Source organism: Dromiciops gliroides, chromosome 5, assembly GCF_019393635.1.
Source record: "Dromiciops gliroides isolate mDroGli1 chromosome 5, mDroGli1.pri, whole genome shotgun sequence".
In the NCBI taxonomy this organism is placed as follows: Eukaryota; Metazoa; Chordata; class Mammalia; order Microbiotheria; family Microbiotheriidae; genus Dromiciops; species Dromiciops gliroides.
The window spans coordinates 192118637-192143262 of record NC_057865.1 but is presented as its reverse complement, the minus strand read 5'-3'; the positions used below and the strand labels follow the sequence as shown (position 1 = coordinate 192143262).

General features: G+C 36.3%; 2 protein-coding genes across 2 annotated transcripts in view; both read right to left on the bottom strand.

Moving 5' to 3' along the window:
* The window catches only part of PLBD1 (phospholipase B domain containing 1), a 79024-nt gene extending 76884 nt beyond the window's left edge, over window positions 1–2140 (bottom strand). Inside the window, exon 1 of the mRNA XM_043967608.1 lies at window positions 2077–2140. Coding sequence (XP_043823543.1) covers window positions 2077–2140 — 64 coding nt within the window. The remainder of the gene's footprint in view (window positions 1–2076) is intronic.
* Window positions 2141–22194: 20054 nt separating this feature from the next.
* Window positions 22195–24626, bottom strand: part of GUCY2C (guanylate cyclase 2C) — a 93972-nt gene continuing 91540 nt past the window's right edge. The window contains exon 27 of the mRNA XM_043966965.1: window positions 22195–22727. Within this exon, the coding sequence (XP_043822900.1) occupies window positions 22553–22727 (175 nt within the window). The 3' untranslated portion in view covers window positions 22195–22552. The remainder of the gene's footprint in view (window positions 22728–24626) is intronic.

Genomic DNA, 24626 nt, shown 5'->3' with positions numbered 1-24626 from the left:
AATGCCAGCCCCAGCACTGACCACTCTACTTTGTATCCAGCTTCTCTGATGCAGAAGCAGAGAGAGCATCTGAGCACTATAAACAAGCAAATGAAGGTGTTTGGCCAGCGGGATGGGTGGGGGATGAGGGGGGAGGTGGTGGAGAATGAAGACCCTAGGAAGAAGCTGGCTCTGGGTCTAATCTAGCAGCTGCTCAAAGCAGGGGGGCTGCTGGGACCAGTCCCATCCTGACTAGGGAGCCTTTGAATGCTCAGGATGAGTTGGTTGGTCATAATCATAACCTTTTCACTCTGTTAGCAGGTTGTTATAGTCCAAGGAAAAGTAAACAGTATTTCTGATAAAATTGTCCTACCCTCCCAGCCATGCAGATAGAAACATTCTTGTGTTTCATAAAACAAGAATTACATTTTAAAGCCTATTTGCCTAAAGCATCTGGTGCCCTTCCTTTCCCTTTGGGATGTGCTCTCTGCACATTGCCCCCCATTCACTGCCCTTTCACTGAATTCTTAAACTTTCCCTTACTCTCCTCTCAAAGGGATGGCTACATACCTGAGCAGGAGGCATGCATCCATCTTCCATAGCCGTGCCTTTGCACAGGCTATCCTGGAAAGCTAGCCTGTTCCTGCAACAACTGCCTTCCTCACCTCTATCTCTCAGAAACCCAAATTACCTTCAAAATTATGCCCTGCCCCACCTTTTATATGAAGCTTTTCTGATCCCCCCCACTATTAGTGTCTTATTTATTTTATATGAAGTCACATATATTTATTTTGTACATATTTCTAAGTGTACATATTATATATAATCCATACCTACAGATTGTCAACTCCTTGAGGGCTAGACTTTCAGTTTTGTCTTTGAATCTTCAAAGAATGGCACACAGTAGATTCTTAACAAATGCTTGTTGACTGATCTCTTAAGGGCCTGCCTCCTACTTTCCTCAGTCTTCTTTCCTATGGCACAATGATTACACTAAATAGAAATAAATTGTAAACCACCATTTTAAAAATAGCTAACACTTTTTATATTTGCAGCTATCTACTGATATGCGACTGCCTTGAAAGCTTTTCCTTTAGATTAGAAAATTAACCTGTGTAGCAAAGGATGAGCAGAACAAGTTTGATAATTATGAAATGGTAACCATAAATCTTGAGTGAAAGAGACCATTCATAAAAAAGGAAGAAGGTAGCTAGCCCTTGGAATACATAGTATCATACATTTAGACCTGTTCTCTAGTTTGCTTTTCAGTGGCCTTCATTATTTAGTCCCACTCTATAAACTTATTTCCCATCACTTTTCAAAATGACTGCTCCATTCACTGTCCTCTAGGGAATACCTTGAACATTCCTGCAGTCATTCCATTCTCTCAGCCCTCCCCACTCCTCTTTACCTATCCATGTCCTACCCATCCTTCAAGACTCAGCTCAAGTCCTTAATCAGCCTCACTTGTATACATTGATCTATGCCTTCTGTGTACTCATAGACTCACGGAACTGAAGAACCATAGAATGTTAGAGCTAGAAGAGATTGTGGATTTCTCCCAAGGTTCTATTCTGGGCCCTCTTCTCTCTCTACCCCCTTTTCTTTGGTGATCTTATTTAATCCTATATATGAAATAGTTAACTGTTATAGAAAACTTTGCTTGAGCCCCCATATAGCCAGGTAACCAGAGTACTGTATAAAGACTTGGCTGACATATGAACCATATAACCAACAGCAGACCCTCTGAAGCAATTCATTTCAGTTTATCTGCTTTGTTTTTGTATTTTTTTTATTTTATTTTTCATATCAGTTTATCTACAGAGACTCTTCCCTGCCTTTGTCTTACTGTTTATGCTAGAGGCTTGAACTGTCAGATTGTGAATGGAATGAGGAATCCAAGTGTTTGTCGTTATCAGTACATTGGCAGGTTCCTGATTGTACAAACATCTCTTTTACCAGGAAAAAAAGGCCATAAATTTTAAACATTCCTTTCCCTGAGGTAATGCGGGGTCTCTTTTGAGATTTCCCATGCATGCATGTCCATCTTGCTGAGCAGAAATAAAATGAGTACTTGTCTAGATAACCGTGCTTCACTCTGTTTCTGTTCTCTGTGAAGGACAGGTTTCTGTTTTTGACATTCTGTTCCAGCTTCATCCATTTAGTTTACTTCCTGAAATGCATTGTTCTTCAGTGACCAGATAAGACTAGTCTGGTAGCTCAGGTTTGAGATTGGAATGAAAAGAAACACTTGTAGGATACCTGCCTTTTAACAAAAGTTTTACTTAGCCATAGTGAGGAAAAGCTATTCAGAGCAAAGAAAGGATATCCAGTAAGGACGTTTCATGGATTCGTTTGGGTGAAGCTTCCCTGACTCTGTATTGTCTGTGGTAGTCTGTGGTCTAAGCCTGAGAGAGGAGCCAGGTAATTACAATGCCCTTGTACTTAGGGCACCAGGAAATTAGATCAGTGTGCTGAGTCAATTCAGTCATAAGGGTGGTTTCAATATTTTGTTGAGGAAAAACTGGCCTAGCCTTTGTGGGGTAGAGTCTTAGGAAACTGCCATCTCAGGTGGTATTATAGACAGAGAACATAGTGCAAGATATTTAGAAGGAGAAAAAAAGGACAGTTCCCCTTGCTGATTTATTACTGGCTGTAGTCACTTGGATTACAGCCTGGAGCCTTTTTGCCAATACTTGAGGAGATGATAGAGACAGGATGAGCAGAGTTTCAGACCCTGGGGAAGTAGCTTGAGTAGATTGCATTCAGTGAATCAGTGGAGAATGAAACAGGCAAAATGGAGGAAAGCAAATTTGATCTCATAGATATCACTGAAACATGGAGGAATGAAAGCCACTGTTGCAGTGTGGGTCTGGATAGGGATACTTTAATCAAAATAAATAGGATAAATAAATGAGTTATTGGGATAGCATTAGGAAGGCAAACTGCTGTAGTCAGTCAATAAATATTTATTTATTTTTTAGTTGATTATGGGTGAAGTAAAACAAATTCCAATCATATAAGCATTCAACCCGGTCAGTTAGGTGGTTCAGTGGATAGAGTGTCAGGCCTAGAGTCTTCCTAAATTCAAATCTGGCTTCAGTCACTTACTAGCTCTGCGACCCTAGGCAAGTCCCTTAACTCTGTTTGCCTTAGTTTCCTCCTCTGTAAAATGACCTGGAGAAAGAAGTGGCAAACCACTCCAGTGTCTTTGCCAAGAAAACCCCAAATGGAGTCACTAAGACTCAGACACAACTGAAAATAACTGAATAACAACAAAAAAAGCATTTAACCATGCAAAGGCTTTTTCCAAAGAAACTGATCTGACTTGTAAAGTCAGACCTCATTTAGTATGTGCCAGGCACTGTGCTAAATGCTTGAGATGCAAAAAGAGTCAAAAGACAGTCCCTACCTTCAACAAGCTCACATTTTGATGGGGGAGAGAGGACCCTAAGAGTTCAGATTCACATTTGGAATACCCTATGTATCACAAGAATCCATTGCAAAAATGTGGGGTACCCTAATGTTTTACATGGACCCAGAGGAATTTTCACTAAGGGTAGCTTTGTTTCTCACTAAAAGGTAATAGAATGAACCCCAAGTCCCTTATCCTTGTCAGAAATGCTATTGGGACCAGATTTTCCCTTGAGTAGGTGGAGGAGTTTGACATTCCTTTTTCCCTTTTCTTTATAGCTTTTGTGTTGGGACTGGTCTTTGTAAGAACCAAAATAGATAATTATGAGAATTTGGGGAAATTATGTCTTTGTTAAATCGTATAATTATCTATTTAGAGGTAAGCACAATCTCCATACCGCCAGCTATGATAGGTCTAAACCCTCAAGGAAGAATTACTGATTTCTGGATGGTCTAGGAACTACACTGCCTGGATCTCAATGACCCTGGAATACAAAGCAGCAGAGATGACTTTCAAATGGACAATGCTTGAGTCTTTCCAAGTCACTAGAGAGCTACTCAGATGGTAGACTATGGATGGATGCAGGTGTGTGCTTGTAAATGTTTAACAACAAGTTCTCCAGGAGAAAAAAAAAATGTACACAAGACATGCTTTTAAGTGTAATCTGTGTGTTATTAACATTTTCTCTTTTACTTTCTTAAATCTAGATAATCGACAAAATAAAAAAAATCTAATTCTGCTTTATAGCATTTCATGGTTTATGAAGTATAAAAACTCACACTAAAAATTTAACAATTGCCTCTTTTTTTGCTTTTATTTTTATTTTTAAATTTTTTCTCAATTACATGTAAAGAGATTTTTTGAGTTCCAAATTTTTCTCCCACTCTCCCTTCCCTCCCCCCTCCTGAGGCCAGAAAGAAATTTGATATAGGTTATACATTACTATCATGTTATGTTAAACATATTTCCACATTAATCAGAACAAAAGGAAAAAAATGAGAAAAAAATAAACAAGAATAACAAAAAAGCAACAACAAAAGTGAAAATAGTATACTTTCAGTTTGCATTCAGACTCCATAGTTCTTTTTCTGAATGTGGAGAGCATTTTCCCCTATGAGTCTTTTGGCATTGTCTTGGATCATTGTATTATTGCTGAGAAGAGTTAAGTCTATCACAGTTGAACATCACACAATGTTGTTGATACTGTGTACAATGTTCTCTTGGTTCTGCTCATTTCACTCAGCATCAATTCATGTAAGTCTTTCCAGGTTTTTCTGAAATCCATCTGCTTATCATTTCTTACAGCACAACAGTATTCCATTACATTCATATACCACAGCTTGTTTAGCCATTCCCTAGTTGATGGGCATCCATCCCCTTGATTTTGAATTCTTTGCCACCACAAAAAGAGCTGCTATAAATATTTTTTTTGAAATAGGTCATTTTTGTCTTTTCTTTGATAATCTTTGGGTTATAGAACTAGTAGTGGTATTTCTGGGTCAAAGGGTATGCACAATTGGGGCTTTTTGTCTGTTTTGTTTTGTTTTGTTTTGTTTTGTTTTGTTTTGTTTGTGGGGCAATGGGGGTTAAGTGACTTGCCCAGGGTCACACAGCTAGTAAGTGTCAAGTGTCTGAGGCTGGATTTTAACTCAGGTACTCCTGAATCCAGGGCCAGCGCTTTAACCACTGCGCCATCTAGCTGCCCCCAGTATGCACAGTTTTAAAGCCTTTTGAACATGGTTCCAAATTGCTCTCCAGAATGGTTGGATCAGTTCACAGCTCCACCAACAGTGCATTGGTGTCCCAATTTCTCCACATCTTCTTCAACAATTATAATTTTCCTTTTTTGTCATATTAGCCAATTGGATAGGTGTGAGCTGGTACCACAGAGTAGTTTTAATTTGTATTTCTCTAATCAGTAATGATTGAGAACATTTTTTCATATATCTGTAGATAGGTTCAATTTCTTCATCTGAAAACTGCCTGCTCATATCCCTTGACCATTTCTTAATTGGGAGATAATTTGTATTCTTGGATATTTGATTCAGTTCTCTATGTATTTTAGATATGCAGCCTTTATCAGAAACACTGTCTATAAAAATTGTTTCCCATTTTTCTGCTTTCCTTCTAATCTTGTTTGCATTGGTTTTGTTTGTGTAAAAACTTTTAAATTTAATGTAGTCAAAATGATCCATTCTGCATTTCATAATGTACTCTATCTCATCTTTGCTCATAAATTCTTCCTCTCTCCATAGTTCTGACAAGTAAACTATTCCTTACTTTTCTAATTTGCCTGTGTCTAGATCTTGTACCTATTTTGACTTTACTTTGGTAGATAGTGAAGGATGTTGGTCTATGTCTAGTTTCTGCCATACTATTTTTCAGTTTTCCCAGAAGTTTTTGTCAAATAGTAAGTTCTTATCCTGGAGGCTAGAGTCTTTGAGTTTATCCAATAAAAGATTGCTATATTCATTTACCACTGTGTTTTGTGTACCTAACTTATTCCACTGACCCTCTTCTCTATTTCTTAGCTAGTACTGAATAGTTTTGATGATTGCTGCTTTATAATATAGTTTTAGATCTGGTACAGGTAGGTCACCTTCCTTTGAATTTTTTTCATTAATTCCCTTGTTATTCTTGACCTTTTTCTTCCATATGAATTTTGCTTTTGTTTTTTCTAGCTCTATGAAATACTTTTTTGGTAGTTTGATTGGTATGGCACTGAATAAGTAAATTAATTTGGGTAGAATTGTCATTTTTATTATATTAGCATGGCCTACCCATGAACAATTTATATTTTTCCATTTGTTTAGATCTGATTTTATTTGTGTGAAAAGTGTTTTGTAATTGTGTTCATATAGTTCGTGGATTTGCCTTGGCAGGTAGACTCCCAAGTATTTTATATTGTCTACAGTTATTTTAAATGGAATTTCTCTTTCTATCTCTTGCTGCCGGACTTTGTTGGTCATATATATATGTATATGCTGATGATTTATGTGGTTTTATTTTATACCCTGAAGCTTTGCTAAAGTTGTTAATTGTTTCAAGTAGCTTTTTAGTTGATTCTTTAGGATTCTCTAAGTATACCATCATATCAACTGCAAAGTGATAGTCTTACTTCTTCCTTGCCTATTCTAATTCCTTCAGTTTCTTCTTCTCTTATTGCTAAAGCTGATATTTCTAGTACAATATTGAATAATAGTGGTAAAAATGGACATCCTTGTTTCACCCCTGATCTTATTGGAAATGCCTTTAACTTATCCCCATTGCATATAATGCTTGCTGATGGTTTAAGATAGATACTGTTTATCATCTTAAGGAAAGCTCCATTTATTCCTATGCTCTCCAGTGTTTCTAATAGGAATGGATGTTGCATTTTGTCAAAAGCTTTCTCTGCATCTATTGAGATAATCATATGATTTTGGTTAGTTCTGTTATTGATGTGGTTGATTATGTTGATAGTTTTCCTAATATTGAACCAGCCCTGCATTCCTGGTATAAATCTCACCTGGTCACAGTGTATTAATTGCTGTAATCTCTTTGCTAATATTCTATTTAGAATTTTTGCATCAATATTCATTAAGGAGATTGGTCTATCATTTTCTTTCTCTGTTTTCATTCTTCCTGGTTTAGGTATCAACACCATTTTTGTCTCATAGAAGGAATTTGACAGGATTCTTTACCTATTTTTCCAATTAGTTTATATAGTATTAGAATTAATTGTTCTTTAAATGTTTGGTAGAATTCATTTGTACACCCTTCTGGCCCTGGAGATTTTTTCTTAGGGAGTTCTTTGATGGCTTGTTCAATTTCTTTTTCTAAAATGGGCTTTTTAAAAGGATTTTATTTCCTCTTCTGTTAATCTGGGCAGTTTATATTTTTGTAAATATTCATCCATTTCGTTTAGATTGTCAAATTTATTCACATATAGTTGGATAAAATCGCTCCTAATTATTGCTTTATTTTTCTTTTCATTGGTGGGGAGTTCACCCTTTTCATTTTTGATGCTGGTAATTTGGTTTTCTTCTTTCTTTTTTTAATCAAATTAACCAAAGGTTTATCTATTTAATTGTTTTTTTTTTCCCATAGGATCAGCTCTTAGTTTTATTTATTAATTCTATAGTTTTCTTACTTTCAATTTTATTAATCTCTCCTTTAATTTTCAGAATTTCCAATTTGGTATTTAATTGGGGATTTTAATTTGTTTTATTTTTTCATGCTTTTTTAGTTTCATGCCCAATTCATTGATCTCCTCTTTCTCTATTTTATTCATGTAGACATTTAGAGATATAAAATTTCCCCTAAGAACTGCTTTGGCTGCATCCCATTAGTTTTGGTATGTTGTCTCATTATTGTCATTCTCATGGATGAAGATATTGATTGTTTCTATGATTTATTGTTTGACTCACTGATTCTTTAGGATGAAATTATTTATTTTCCAATTTATTTTTGGTTGATCTTTCCATGGCCTTTTATTACACAAAATTTTTATTGCATCATGATCTGAAAAGGATGTATTTACTATTTCTGCCTTTCTGCATCTGACTGTGGGGTTTTTATGCCCTAATAAATAGTTAATTTTTGTGTATGTACCATGTACCAATGAGAAAAAGCTATATTCTTTTCTATCCCCATTCATTTTTTTCCAGAGGTCTATCATATTTGATTTTTCTAAAATTCTATTCACCTCTTTAACTTCTTCTTCTTCTTCTTCTTCTTCTTCTTCTTCTTCTTCTTCTTCTTCTTCTTCTTCTTCTTCTTCTTCTTCTTTTCAGGGAAATGAGGGTTAAGTGACTTGCCCAGGGTCACACAGATAATAATTGTTAAGTGTCTGAGGCCGGATTTGAACTCAGGTCCTCCTGAATCTGGGGCTGGTGCTCTATCCACTGCACCACCTGGCTGCCCCTTTTAACTTCTTTCTTATTAATTTTGTGAATAGATGTATCTAGCTCTGAGAGGGGGAGGTTGAGGTTCTCTACTAATATAGTTTTGCTATCTATTTCTTCCTGTAATTCATTTAACTTCTCTAAGAATTTGGATGCTGTACTGCATGGTGTGTACATGTTTAGTATTGATGTTACTTCATTGTCTATGGTACCTTTTAGCAAGATGTAGTTTACTTCCTTATCTCTTTTAATTAGGTCAATTTTTGCTTTTGCTTTGTCTGAGATAAGGATTCCTACCCCTCCTTTTTTTTTTAACTTCAGCTGAAGCATAAGATATTCTGCTCTAGCCTTTAACCTTTACTCTGTGTGTATCTCTCTGCTTCAAATATGTTTCTTGTAAACAACATATTGTAGGATTCTGGTTTTTAATTCACTCTTCTATCTGCTTCCATTTTATAGGAGAGTTCATCTCATTCACATTCACAATTATGATTACTGTGTATTTCCCTGAATCCTATTTTTTCACTTGTTTGTATTTTTCTCTTTCCTTTTCCCCTATCTCTTCTCACTAGTGTTTTGTTTCTGGCCACCTTTTTCTACTCTCCTTTCAATCAGCCCCATCTCCCTTTTGTCCTTTCCCCTTTCAATTCCTAGTTTTGCCTTCCCTTCTATCAACCCCACTTTCATTTTGTCCTTTTCTCTTTTTCCCACCTAGTATTACCGTCCCTTCTATCAGCACCCTACCGTTTTCTTTCCCCTTCCCCCCCTTTTTTTGGTGAAGCAATTGGGGTTAAGTGACTTGCCCAGAGTCACACAGCTAGTAAATGTATGAATCCAGATTTGAATTCAGGTCCTCCTAAATCCAGGGCCGGTGCTCTATCCACTGTGCTACCTAGCTGCCCCCACCCTTCCCCCTTTTACTTCCCTAGAGGGTAAGATAGAATTCTATACCCAATTGAGTGTGTATGTTATTCCCTCTTTGAGCCAAATCAGATGAAAGTAAGGTCAAAACAATGCTCATTAAAAAAAACAACAACAACAATGATCATCCCTCCCTTCTTTCCCTCTAGTGTCTTTTGTGCCTCTTCATGTGATATGATTTATCCCATTCTGTCTTCCTTTTCCTCTTCTCCAAGTATAATCCTTAAGTTTATTTTTTTAATATTACCACATCAGAATCCGCTTATACCCAAACCTGTCTGTTTGTATTCCTCCTATCTTCCTTAATAAAGAACTTTCAAAGAACTTAATAAAAAACTCTCAAGAGTTACAAGTATCTTCTTCCCATGTAGGGATGCAGACATTTTAACCTTATTGAATAACATGGTCCCCCACTCTTTTTACCTTTCCATGTGTCTCTTGAGTCTTGTATTTGTAGATTGAATTTTGTTCTGTTCTGGACTTTTCATTAGGAAAGCTTTAAAGTCTCCTATTTTATTGAATGTCCATCTTTTCCCCTGAAAGATTATGATTAATTTTGCTAGGTAGTACATTCTTGGTTGTAATCCGAGTTCCTTTGCCTTCTGGAGCATCATATTCTAAGCTTTCTGATCCTTTAATGTTGAAGCTGCCAGGTACTGTGTAATTCTTATTGTTGTTCCTTGATATTTAAAGTGTTTCTTTCTGGCCACTTGCAGTATTTTATCCTTTACTTGATAGTTCTGGAATTTAGCTATAATATTCCTTGGTCTTTTCTCTTTAGGGTCTCTTTCAGGAGGTTGTCAGCGGATTCTTTCAATGACTAAGTTTTTCTCTGATTATAAGACATTGGGGCAGTTCTCCTTAATAATGTCCTGAAATATAAAATCATGGTCCTCAGATTATTCTTATATTGTCCCCCCTGGATCTATTTTCTAGGTCTGTTGTTTTTCTGAAGAGGTATTTTACATTTTCTTCTATTTTATTTTCATTTGATTCTTCTTTACTTCTCCCTGTTGTCTCATTAAGTCATTAGCTTCTATCTGCTCAATTCTGATTCTTAGGTAATTATTCTCCTTTCCTAATTTTCCAGTAGTATTTTTAAGGCATTATTTTCTTTTTCCAAGCTATTGACTTTCTCTCGTATAACTCATTTCTTTTCTCAATTTTTCTTCTACCTCTTTTATTTGGTTTATACAATCCTTTGTGATGTCCTCCAGAAGGGCTTTTTGGTCTCAAGATCAATTCTTCTTCCCCTTTAAGGTTTCACATGTAGGAGTTTTATCATTGTTGTCTTCCTCTGAGTTTTTGTTTTGATCTTCCCTGTAACCATAGTAACTATCAATGGTGAGAGTTCATTTTTGTTTCTTATTCATATTTTTATTTTTATTTTAGCCTCTTTTGTGCATTCCAAGGTTGAGTTTTGATCCTGGGGTACAGTGTGCACTATCTGGTGGGGAAGAGATTCTCTTTTACTTATGATTCTGTCTTTGGGGGGGGGAGCATGAGGGTTAAGTGACTTGCCCAGGGTCACACAGCTAGTAAGTGTCAAGTGTCTGAGGCTGGATTTGAACTCGGGTCCTCCTGATTCCAGGGCTAGTGCTTTATCCACTGTGTCACCTAGCTGCCCATGATTCTGTCTTGAATGAAAAGCCTGAGAGACAGAGTTTCTGTGTAATTAATAATCAATTTATTAATCACACTAGCGAATGATCAATAAATTGATGATCAGTGGTCTCTCTAAGGTAACCAAAGACCCTACCATGGAGATCTGTGAATGTTTAAATACTTTAGAAAAGGGGGTGCCCCTGACAGGTGACAATCAACCCTGATTTAGTGAACAATTAATAAGAAGGTGGGCTAAAAGTCTTCAACTCCCCCTGCTGTGATTATGGCTTGATCATGAGACTCAGCTGCCTCCAGTAATTTGGACAAAGGAATCCACCTCTATCCAAACCACTCTGGTTGCTTTTCTCTTTCATAAGCTGGGTCCCCCTGGAATCTGATAGAGTAGAACAATGACATGGATCCATTGCTTCTAGGGCTGGAATGCAAACATATTAGATACTTTTTACAATATAAAGAAAAATAAGGTTCCCTAGTTGGCTGCAGTCTGTCCAAGATGTGGAGCATTTAACTGGAGGATTGGGCCAATCTCATCTATCACCTTTGTCCTTCAGAGCCTGGCTGAATGACCTACAAGGGCTGGTCCCTGAATCAGGAAATAGAAAGGAAAAAACCTTAATCCTAATCTAATAATTTCTTGTTAATATAATAAAAATAATAATTTCTCTCAATTCTCATCATTAGGAAGGAAATAGTTTCTGGGGTGAAAATTACGATAATCTTGGGAGAATTGACTACAGTACTTCTTCCTAAAGTTTGTAATGGAAAAATAGGGGAAAGTTGAGTGTAGTCTTCAAGCCCTAGATTTTGAGAGAACAGATTTAAAAAGATTTAGAGGAAGGATAAATAACATTCTTTTTATCTGCAGCACCTAACAGAGTGACTAATACATGGTAAGAGCTTCATAACTACATATTGATTGATTGGACTGAACTTGTACAAATGAAGTCAGATCAGGAGGATGGGAAATTCTCAAGGCTGGAAGGGAAATAATGCAAATGAGGAAGAAAATGAGAATTCTCTGAAGAATTAAGCATGGATACTAAAGAGGGCTCACTAACCAATTTAGATTTTTAAAAGATACTTACAGAAGTTAAAAAGAAGTAAGATGGGGCAGCTAGGTGGCACAGTGGATAGAGCACTGGCCCTGGAGTCAGGAGTACCTGAGTTCAAATCCGGCCTCAGACACTTAACACTTACTAGCTGTGTGACCCTGGGCAAGTCACTTAACCCCAATTGCCTCACTAAAAAATAAAATTAAATTTAAAAAAAATTAAAAAAAGAAGTAAGGACAGGCATCAGAGGATAAATTTAAAAATCATGTCATGGTCCTATAAGAAAAGTCCCAGAGGTGCTCATCCAATCAATCAACAAGTATTGTTCTAAAGCTAAGACTGAGCTGAGGTTGCTGGGAAGGCTAAGGACCACAAAAGAGAGTTGTTTCCTTATTAGCTATGTGGGAGAAAGAGAAGAATCAAAGAAGGGATAGCAGGACCATTGCATGGCCAGGACAACACTGATACCAGAGAAGGAGCAAAATTGCTCATTTCTTGGTATGCTTTTGTTTTCTCTGTCATAAAGAATGATAATAGAAGAAAGAAGTGAAAGAGGTGAATAGATTACTAGAAAAGTTAGACATGATAGATGTCTGGAGAAAATTGAATGGGGATAGAAAGGAATATACCTTTTTTCTCAGCAGTACATGACACATTTTCAAAAATTGACCACGTATTAGGGCACAAAAACATCATAGTCAAATGTAGAAAGGCAGAAATAGTAAATGCATCCTTCTCAGATCATGATGCAATGAAAATTACATGTAAGAAAGAGCCAGGGAAAAGTAGAATTAAAATCAATTGGAAACTAAATAATTTCATTCTAAAGAATGAATGGGCCAAACAACAAATCATAGAAACAATCAATATCCAAGAGAATGACAATAATGAGACAACATACCAAAATCTATGGGATGCAGCCAAAGCAGTGCTTAGGGGAAAATTTATAGCTCTAAATGCTTACATGAATAAAAAAGAGAAAGAGGAGATTAATGAATTGGGCATGCAATTTAAAAAGCTAGAAAAAGAACAAATTAGAAATTCCCAAGTAGATACTAAACTAGAGATCCTGAAAATTAAAGGAGAAATTAATAAAATTGAAAGCAAAAAATATATAGAATTAATCAATAAAACTAAGAGATGGTTTTATGAAAAAACTAATAAAATAGATAAAATATTGGTTAATTTGATTTAAAAAAGAAAGAAGAAAACCAAATTACCAGTATCAAAAATGAAAAGGGTGATGTTACCACCAATGAAGTGGAAATTAAATAATTAGGAATTATTTTGCCCAACTGTATGCCAATAAATTTGACAATCTAAATGAAATGGATGAATATTTACAAAAATACAAACTGCCCAGGTTAACTGAAGAGGAAATAAATCCTTAAATAAACCCATATTAGAAAAAGAAATTGAACAAGCCATTAATGAACTCCCTAAAAAAAATCCCCAGGGCCAGATGGGTTTACAGGTGAATTTTACCAAACATTTAAAGAACAATTAAATTCCAATATTATACAAATTATTTGGAAAAATAGGTGAAGAAGGAGTTCTACCAAATTCATTTTATGACACAAATGTGGTTGTGATACTAAAACCAGGTAAAGCAAAAACAGAGAAAGAAAATTATAGACCAATTTCCCTAATGAACATTGATGCTAAAATCTTAAACAAGACATTAGCAAGGAGATTACAGCAAGTGATCACCAGGTTAATACACTATGACCAGGTGGGATTTATACCAGGAATGTAGGGCTGGTTCAACATTAGGAAAACTATTAACATAATCAACCATATCAATAAGAAAACCAACCCAAATCATATGATTATCTCAATAGATGCAGAGAAAGCTTTTGACAAAATACAGCACCCATTCCTAATAAAAACACTAGAGAGTTTAGGAATAGGTGGAGCTTTCCTTAAAATAATAAACAGTATCTTCCTAAAACCATCAGCAAGTATTATATGCAATGGAGAAAAATTAGAGGCCTTTCCAATAAGATCGGGAGTGAAACAGGGATGTCCATTATCACCCCTATTATTTAATATTGTACTAGAAATGTTAGTTTTAGCAATCAGAGAAGAAAAAGGAATTGAAGGAATTAGAATAGGCAAGGAGGAAAAAAACTATCACTCTTTGCAGATGATATGATGGCATACTTAAAGAATCCTAGAGAATCAACTCAAAAATTATTTGAAACAATTAACAACTTTAGCAAAGTAGCAGGATACAAAATAAATCCACACAAATCATCAGCATTTCTATACATGACCAACAAAGTCCAGCAGCAAGAGATAGAAAGAGAAATTCCATTTAAAGTAACGGTAGATAATATAAAATACTTGGGAGTCTACTTGCCAAGACAAACCCAGGAACTCTATGAACACAACTACCAAACACTCTTCACACAAATCAAATCAGATCTAAATAATTGGAAAGATATCAATTGCTCATGGATAGGCAGAGCTAATATAGTAAAAATGACAATACTGCCTAAATTAATTTACTTATTCAGTGCCACACCAATCAGACTACCTAAAAATTATTTTATAGAGCTAGAAAAAATAATAACAAAATTCATCTGGAAAAACAAAAAATCAAGAATATCCAGGGAAATAATGAAAAAAATACACAGGAAGGTGGGTTAGCAGTACCAAACCTGGAGCTTTACCATAAAGCGGCAGTCATCAAAACTATCTGGTACTGGCTAAAAAATAGAGTGGTAGATCAATGGAATAGGCTAGGCTCAGGAAATGCAGTAGTAAATGACACTAGTAATGTAGTGTTTGATAAACCCAAAGACTCTAGCTTCTGGGATAGGAACTCAGTATTTGACAAAAACTGCTGAGAAAACTGGAAGATAGTATGACAGAAATTAGGCATAGACCAACATCTTACACCTTATACTAAAATAAGGTCAAAATGGATACATGATTTAGACATAAGAGGTGATACCATAGGTAAATTAGGAGAGAAAGGAATAGTGTACCTATCAGATCTTTGGAAAGGAAAACAGTTTATGACCAAACAAGAGATAGAGAATATTATAAAATGCAAAATGGATGATTTTGATTACATTAAATTAAAAAATTTTTGTACAAACAGAAGCAATGCATCCAAAATTGGAAGGGAGGCAGAAAGCTGGGAAACAATTTTTGAGGCCAGTGCTTCTGATAAAGGCCTCATCTCTAAAATATATAGGGAATTAAATCAAATTTATAAGAATCCAAGTCATTCCCCAATTGAGAAATGGTCAAAGGATATGAACAGGCAGTTTTCTGATGAAGAAACCAAAGCTATCTATTCCCATATGAAAAAATGCTCTAAATCTCTAATGATTAGAGAGATGCAAATTAAAAGAACTCTGAGGTACCACCTGACACCTATCAGATTGGCTAAAATGACAAAAAAGGAAAATAATAAATGTTGGAGAAGCTATGGAAAAATTGGAACACTAATGCATTGTTGGTGGAGCTGTGAAGTGATCCAACCATTCTGGAGAGCAATTTAGAATTATGCCCAAAGGGCTATAAAGCTCTGTATACCCTTTGACCCAGCAATACCATTTCTGGGTCTTTTTCCCAAAGAAATCATGGAAAGGGGAAAGGGACCCACATGTACAAAAATATTTATAGCTGCTTTTTATGTGGTAGCAAGGAATTTGAAGTTGAGGAGATGCCCATCAATTGGGGAATGGCTGGACAAGTTGTGGTATGTGAATACAATGGAATACTATTGTGCTGTAAGAAATGATGAGCAGGAGGAGTTCAGAGAAACCTGGAGGGTCTTGCATGGGCTGATGATGAGTGAGATGAGCAGAACCAGAAGTACATTGTACACAGTATCATCAACATTGAGTGTTGATCTACTGTGATGGACTATATTCTTCTCACCGATGCAATGGTACAGAAGAGTTCCAAGGAATTCATGATAGAAGAGGATCTCCAAATCCAAGGAAAAAAAAAAGAACTGTGGAGTATAGATGCTGAATGAACCATACTATTTCTTTTGTTTTTGGTGCTGTTGTTTTTCTATTTTGAGGTTTTTCATCATTGCTCTGATTTTTCTCTTATAACATGACTAATGCAGAAATATGTTTAATGTTATTATGTGTATATATATATGTATATATATGTATATGTGTGTGTGTGTGTGTGTCTGTGTGTGTGTCTGTGTGTGTGTGTGTGTGTATATAACCTATATCAGATTACCTGCTGTCTAGGGGAGGGGGGAGGGAAGGAAGGGAGGGAGAAAAATCTGAAATCGGAAAGCTTATATAAACAAAAGTTGAGAACTATCTTTACATGTAATGGGAAAAAATTAAAATACTTTATTAATTAAAAATTTTTTAAAAAGAATGATAATAGAGTTTCAGAAAAGGAAATTGAACTATAACTGTAAAGGAATGGGAAAAGGGGAAAGAGCTGATCCAAATGGATTTAGATGTAAATTCTATTGAATTTTCAAGAAACAATTACTATCTGTACTATTTGTTTGTTTTTGTTTGTTTGTTTGTTTTTAGTGAGGCAACTGGGGTCAAGTGACTTGCCCAGGGTCACACAGCTAGTAAGTATCAAGTGTCTGAGGCTGGATTTGAACTCAGGTCCTCCTGACTCCAGGGCTGGTGCTCTATCCACTGCGCCACCTAGCTGCCCCTTATCTGTACTATTTGTACAAAAACTGAGAAAAAACATTCTACCAAACTCTTTTTATGAGAAAAATACAGTTATAATACCCATTCCAGGGAAGAACAGGATAGACTAATATCATTAATGAATATCAATTTTTAAATTTTAAATAAAAACTTGGTAAAAGATGACAACATTAAAAAATTATTCATTGTGATCAAGTTGGATTTATGTCCATGAGTGCAAGGATGATTCACCATTATTTATATCAAAACCCAAAACATCCAAACCCACAATGTCAATGGATTTAGAAAAATCCTTTGACAAAGTGCTACTCTTTTATGCTTAAAACCTTTCAAAGCATAGGCAAAGCAAGACTTTTTTAAAAATGATAAAAAGTTTCTAAAATCAAAAGCTAGCAATGTATGCAATAAAAAAACACTAGAAGTTTCCACAATAAATACCAGAAGGAACCAAGGATGCAGTTTCTCTGCTGTTATTTGATATAATTCTACAAATGATGGCAATAAGAAGACAAAAGAAAATTAAAAGCATATATATAGACATATCTACATGCATACACATATATGTGTGTATGTATGTGTGTGTATATACATATACACACATACACATACACACATGTATACATATACACAAAGAGAGAAAACTCTATTGTTGCCACCATTTCTACAAGCCTCTCTCTGGATGATTGATTCATTAATACAAAATAAACCCACAAAAAATCAACAGCATTTCTATATAGCAATTACAGTCTTCAGGAACAAATAATAGAAATTCCATTCAAAATAACTACAAAACGCATAAAATATCTACAAGTCAAGCTACTAAAGGCACACTTATGACTATATAGATACAACTAAAAGCACTCTTTAAAGAAGTAAAGAACAACTTAAAAACTGGAGTGATATTCAGTGCTCATGGCTGGGCCATGCTAATATAATTTAAAAGATGATAAAGTAGTTTACAGATTTAGTGTAATACCAATTAAATTACCAAAGGGGTGCTTTAAAGAGCTAGTCAGAATAACAAAAGTGTTTAATAAACCTGAGAACATAAATTACTTGAGTAAGAATTCTCCATTTCACAAGAACTACTGGAAAAACTGGAAAGAAGTTTGGCAGAAATTAGACCAACAACTTGTGCCACATGCCACAATAAGCTCAAAATGAAAATGGTCCAAATATTACAGATTAAACCTGAAGAAAATTAGAATTCAAGGGTCTTAGAGGCTTATTAACCCAAATCACAGCACAATTTAGATTCAGAAAGATGTGGCCACTTTGAGGTGAATCAGAAGCAAACAGTGGGCAGACATGGCTGATATGTATTTTTGAGACACTGAGACTCTGGTCTAGAGAACCCAGGGAATCTTCCCTTCCTGTGCCTGAGAGATCATTGCTGAACATGTATGAAACCCAGCAGCTGAGCCTCTGTCTCAGGCTCTGCCCCAGCTATGTAGAAGAAATAGAACATGATTTGTTTGATGGGTCCTTGGAACTTTGAGCTATTCACAATGCCCTTACTGACCTGAGAGGGGATTGCCTGGCCTGTAAACCTTACCCTGAATTAATCCCTGAGCCTGTACTATGGGGCTTTTCCCTGTGGGAATGAAATGGGGTCTAAGGATTTAAGAGCATTTGCCAAATGCTCCAGAGGTGTCTTTGGCATAGTATATGTGGTAGTACTAGTAAATGTTTAACAACCAGCTCTAAGGAAGATGGGGGTAGGGAATGTAGATAGGATATGCTTTTAGGTTTAATCTGAATTACTAGCATTTTCTTCTTCACTTTAAGTCTAGACAATCAACACAACAAAACAAGTCCTGAATTATAGTTAATTGTTTAAATATTTGGTAGAATTCACTTGTAAATACATCTGGTCCTGGGTTTGTTGTTGTTGTTGTTATCGTTGTTAGGGAGTTTATTTGTAGCTTGTTTGATTTATTTTTAAAGGTAGAATTATTTAAGTGTTCTATTTCCTGTTTTGTTAATCCAAACAATTTACTTTTTTTGTAAATATTCACCCATTTTATTTAAACCATCAATTTTATTGGCATGTAGCTGTGTGAAATAGCTCCTTTTATTTATTCTTCATTACTTACAAATTCACCTTTTTCATTTTTTAGAATAGTAATTTGATTTTCTTCTTTCTTTTAAAAAAGAAATTAGACAATGACTTATCTATTTTCTTTTTTTCCAAAAAAGCTCCTAGTTTTATTAGTTCAATTTTTAAATTTTCAATTTTGTTAATCTCTCTTTTGATTTTCAAGATTTCTATTTTGGTATCTTATTAGATATTTTTTAATGTTGGTTTTCTAACTTTCTTTAGTTGTATGCCTAATTTGTTGATCTGCCTTTTATCTCTTTTATTGATGTGTTTAGAGATATAAATTATTTACTTAAGTACTGCTTTGACTACAACCCACAAATTTTGGTGTGATGTCTCATTGTTGTCATTATTTTTAATGAAATTATTGTTTCTATGATTTGCTCTTTGACCTATCTTCAGGATTAAATTATTTAGTTTCCACTTAATAAATCTATTTAACATAATTCAAAAGCCTGTATTGAATGTAATTTTTAGTGCATTATGGACAGAACAGATGCAGTTACTATTTTTGCATTTGTTTGTGAGGTTTTTATGCCCTAATTCATAAGTGATTTTTGTGAAGGTGTCAGTACGGCTGGGAAAAAGGCATGTTCCTTTCTATTCCCATTCAGTATTCTCCAAAGGTCTAGCATATCTAACTTTTCTAAAATCCAGTTCATCTACTTAATTTCTTTTCTCCAGAATCAAATCCAAAATGCTATTTTTGACATTCGAATCTCTTCATAACTTAGACCCCGTCCCATGTGAACAGTCTTCTAGTGACACTGGCCTCCTAGCTATTCCGAAAACAAGACTCTCCATCTCTTAGATATGGGAATTTTCTCCTCGTTCTTTGAACACTATTCCTCCTCTGCTCTGACTAGTAGCCTTTCTTGCTTCCTTTAAAGTCCTAACTGAAATCTTATCTTTTACTGGAAGCTTTTCCAACACCTTTTAATTCTACTGTCTTCCTTCCTTTAATTATTTCCTATTTATCTTCTATATAGCTTGTTGTTATTCTTGTTGTTCAGTAGTTTTTCACTCATGTGTGACTCTTTGTGACATCATTTGGTGTTTTCTTGGCAAAGATACCGGAGTGGATTGCCATTTCCCTCTCCAGTCCATTTTACAGATGAGGAAACAGAGGCAAACAGGGTTAAGTGACTTGTCCAGGGTCACACAGCTAGTAAGTATCTAAGGCCAGATTTGAATTCACAAAAATCAGTCTTTAACTCCAGATCCAGCAGTCTATTCACAGCATCACCTAGTGCCCTATATATAGCTTATGTTGTATATATGTGTTTGTATTTTGTCTCCTTTATTTGACTGTAAGTTCCTTGAAGGTGGGAATAGTCTTTTTCCTTCTTTTATATCTCCAGTACTTAGCATAATGCCTCACACATATTGGGTGTTTTAATACATGTTTATTGACTGAATGATTTCTTGTTCATTTTATGATTAAATTTATCTAAGTCTGAAAGGGGGTAAATTGAGGACTTCCACTATAATAAGCTTTACTGTCTATTTCCTTTTGTAATTTATTTAAGTTTTCCTTTAAGAATTTAGATGCTGGGGGCAGCTAGGTGGCACAGTAGATAAAGCACCAGCCCTGGATTCAGGAGGACCTGACTTCAAATTTGGCCTCAGACACTTGACACTTACTAGCTGTGTGACCCTGGGCAAATCATTTAACCCTCATTGCCTTGCAAAAAAAATAATAATTTAGATGCTATGCCATTTGTTGTTCATAAATTCAGTATTGATATTAATTCTATTTTAGCACAATGTAGTTTCCCCATTTATCTCTTTTGTTTGTTTGTTTGTTTTTTGTGGGGCAATTCTTGAGTCATTGGGAAGGATGATGGTACCCTCAATAGTAATAATGAAATTTGGAGGAGGGGAGGGTGTAGGGGGAAAGATAAAGCATTCAGTTTTATGCATGTTGAATTTAAGATGTCTGTGGCACATCCAAGATGAGAAGAGAGGTTAGGGTTGGACAAATAGATCTGGAAATAATCTGCATAGAGATGATCAAATCCATGAGATCACCAAAGGAGAGAGTAGAGAAAAGAGGTCAGGAGGTCCCAGGATGGAATTCTTGGAGACACTCCCTCTTAGAAGGAAAATTAGCAAAGAAGACTAAGTAGGAATGGTCAGAGAGGTAGAAGGAGAAGTAGAAAGGAGTAATAACATGGAAGCCAAGAGAGGAAGTAGACAAAAGTGTTTTTGCATCAGATTTAAGGTTTTATTCAATGGAACAAAAAGTAATATATTTACTTTTCTGCCCCAAAGTAAAACCCAGACTGCTGGTCCTGAGTACTTCTGAGGATTACTGCACATTAATAGTATTTAGATGACAGAGACTTCTTTCCTAGGTCCTCCATCCTGGGATTTAGTTCCTAAATCTGCTACCTGTTGCCCAAGGGGTACCCTTCTCTCACAAATAGCTCCAACTCTGAGCTTAAATGGACTGAGTTCATTCCTTGGGGAAGTCTGACTCCAAAGAGATCAGGAAATTGAAGTAGAGGTGAAATGATTTTGCATAGGGTTACACAGTGATTGAAGCCATATTGGAAGTCAGGTTCCAACTGTAGGCCCAGTGCTCTATCCATTGTGCCAATCAGTTGCTTTACCTACCAGTGACCAACCTACATTTCCAGCCTACTTCTCCTCCCACACTCTGCTATCCAGACAAATGGGTCTTCTCCAAGATAAAGAGTGTAAATCACTTAGCACCATACCTGGCACATAGTAGGTGCTTAATAAATGCTTGATTTCTTCCTTTACTCCCCATAGGTCTAGTAAGTTGGTTTGGGACTATAAGAACTGGAGATCAGCAAACTGAAAGGATAAAGGCTTGGGGACAAAAGAGGGACCATAAGATAAAGTCAAGGTTTCCCTGCCCCCTCCATTCCATGCAACATGGGTTAGGCTAGTTTTCCCCTAAGCTGTCCTGGGAACTGGATAGCCAAGTTTCCTTTGACTTGACTTTCTAGTCACCTAAGGGCATAAAAAGACCCATCTTTATAGGATCTGAGATTTTCAGACCTTGTGGATATACCAAAACCACAAGCCCCTGCATCCTACCCTGATGACTAGATATATTTCCATGTGGACATGCAGGGAGGTACAATTAAGTGCTGAAGAATTCTTATTGGTATTCCTTTGTATGGTAAGAGAAGTAAACCTCCCTTTGTTAGCTGTTCAACCACCTGCTTCATTTCATCCTAATATCCAACTTGAACTAACAAAGTGCTAGCCCGAGGGATCTGCCCCTACCAGAGAACCCACAAACCATCCACACAAACCCCCTCCTTTTATACATGAGAAGACCAAGCCCCAGAGACCTGAAATGACTTACTTGAAGGTCACACACTTCAATGTCAGTTTTGCCCTGCCTAGGATAATTGAAATGGTTCTTTTAGGAAAGTAGAGCAAATATTTGGAAACTCATACATAGAACCAAAAAAGTTCTTTATTTCATTCTTGTCCAACAGAATAAAACATTTCTTCCAAAAATTACAAGTCAAAGATAATCTTACGGAGATGACATATTTAAATATAATTATGACAATTAAAAAAATACCAAAATGGAAATAGCAAGAAAAAGAGCCATCAGACAAAAACTCCTCAAGACCGGTATTTCCTTGAGTTCTAGTATAGAGTTATCTTTCCTTCCTATCAGGATACGAAGTTCAGGAAGAAACTGTTAAGATAAGGCCACATAGCAACATATATTTATGTCAACTAAGGAAATGAATCTCACTCATAGAAGAAAACATGTTCCAAGGAGATGACCCAAAAGATAGAGGAAGTTTCTAGGTCTTTTCTATTTCTTTAAGGTCTTCCTGACAAGGCCAACTTCTGAGACAAACAAGATCTCCTGCTATGTGGATTCTGATTTTGACGGAGGTCTTAGCACCCACTTAGATTTAAAAATAGGTTTCGTTATCATCTGTGGTGTTCAGCTGCAAATACTCCAGGGTTCCTTTTTTATAGCTGGCCACACGCCTTGGTTTCCGGTCTGATAAACCTTGGGCCTGTCTGTTCTGCAAAGATTCAATGATCATGTTGGAAAATTCTGCCTGTAAGTGCTGCTGATTCTCCCTGGAAAGAAGGAAAGGAAACATTAACTGAGAACACTACCCCCCCCACCTGCTTTCCACCATAAGTAGTTTTTGTTGTTGCTGAGTTGTTTCAGTTGTGTCTGACTCTTCGTGACCTCATTTGGGGTTTTCTTGGCAAAGATACTAGAGTGGTTTACAATTTCCTTCTCTGACTTACTTTACAGATTAGGAAACTGAGGCAATCTTCACCTAGAAGATTACTCTGCTCCAGGGTTGTCTTAGGTAGTTCTGCATCTAACTCTTGTAAAATGAGTTTTATGGCCAATGATAGTGACCATTCTTGGGTGTAAAATATAGATTCTGTTTGTATGGTGCTTTGCTGTTTCCTTTGAATAGAATCAACTCCAGGCAGAAATAGATTTGGTTTGGAAATTCATCCAGCTAGGAATAAAGAACAAGCTGAACTGCTTTTGTATATGCTAATGTTGGAAGGGCCAATACCATAACCTGTCCTGGCTCCACTCCTCACTCTCTGGAATCCTCTAGCATTCCCAGCAACCTTTTCACCCAGGAAGTCCCCTCTCCCTCGAGAGCCCCCTCTTCCAATTGGTGAGTTCCTGGCAACCATACATACACACCCCTCGCTCTTCTCTCAACCCCATTTCTAAATTTCCTGACTTCTCTACCATACCCTCCCCCCACACACACACACTGATACTTTATCATTATATTGCTCCTTGTGGGCAGAAATTTTCTTTTTTTTTGCCTCTATTTGTATTCTCAGTGCTTAGCACAGTGCCAGGTACATGGGCGGCACTCAATAAATGCTTATTGACTTTGAAGAAGGTAGATAAACAGCAAGGAGCCTGGATGTTATCCCTAAAGAATGTAATGGTTCTAAGTAGTACAGGGTTGTGGCTAATAAAGATTTCATACAGTTCTGGGTCACCCCGGAGGAAGCAAAGTCTTTATGTAACCTTCATAGAAGAAGATGGCAGGCTTTCAGTAGAGATCTTTAAAGGGGTCAGAATTTTTGGTGTTCTTCCCTTGATGGCATTTCATAGGAGGAGGAGGTTTTGGTTAGCATTCCTAAGAACTCTAAGTGTGGAGCAGTATGAAGGATGTCCAAGTATTAACCCAAGCTGTGGGACAGGTTGTGTGAAAGAAGCCTGTGACTTCTTAGCTGTTTTAATTCAGATGGACCCGATCTGTGATAGAGACCAATGATGATGTCTGACGTATCTTCCATTTAGTGGATCTGATATTTCTGGTGCTTGTTGATCCTGGTCAGCAAGGATGTCTTATACCAAATTTTTATGAGATGCCCTGCCATCATTTTTTCAAAGCTTAAAATGGATTGTTTCTATTGTTTTATATGTTTAGTTGTTTAAGCTCATACCCTGATTTTACAGGTGATCTGACATTGTTTTAACGGTAAAAGATCACCAAGAAAATGTTTGGGACCTTGTTGCCAAGGGTCTGGGATCTAGTGGTAGCTTGATTAGCTTCCTGGGGCCAGTGCGCTTGCTGTGGTCATTATTGTGTGGTCTGTGTCCACAGACCCTCTTCCCTAGGCTCAGTTCCACCATGTGCTCTTCCAATCTGATGGTTTGAATTACAAATGAATTTCCCTGGAAACAGGGAAAGTGGGCTTGAATCGTCTACATAGAATCCTTCCTTCAGCTCCGCACTATAGAAAGGGAGTTGTATATTATATCCTTTTTCATTCTGGCATTATGTGTTCTTATACTTCAATTACCAGAGTAGATTTAATCTGATTTTATGGTCGATAGGTGCCTATTGCATTTAAAAACATTTTTATTTGTGTTTTAAATAAACCAACCTCCTTCTCCAAAAAACAAAACTTCCGTTTTCATCAACCTTAAAATCCCCTTACTTGATCACAATCTATTGTCATTCTATCTTCTTTTGCCTTGCA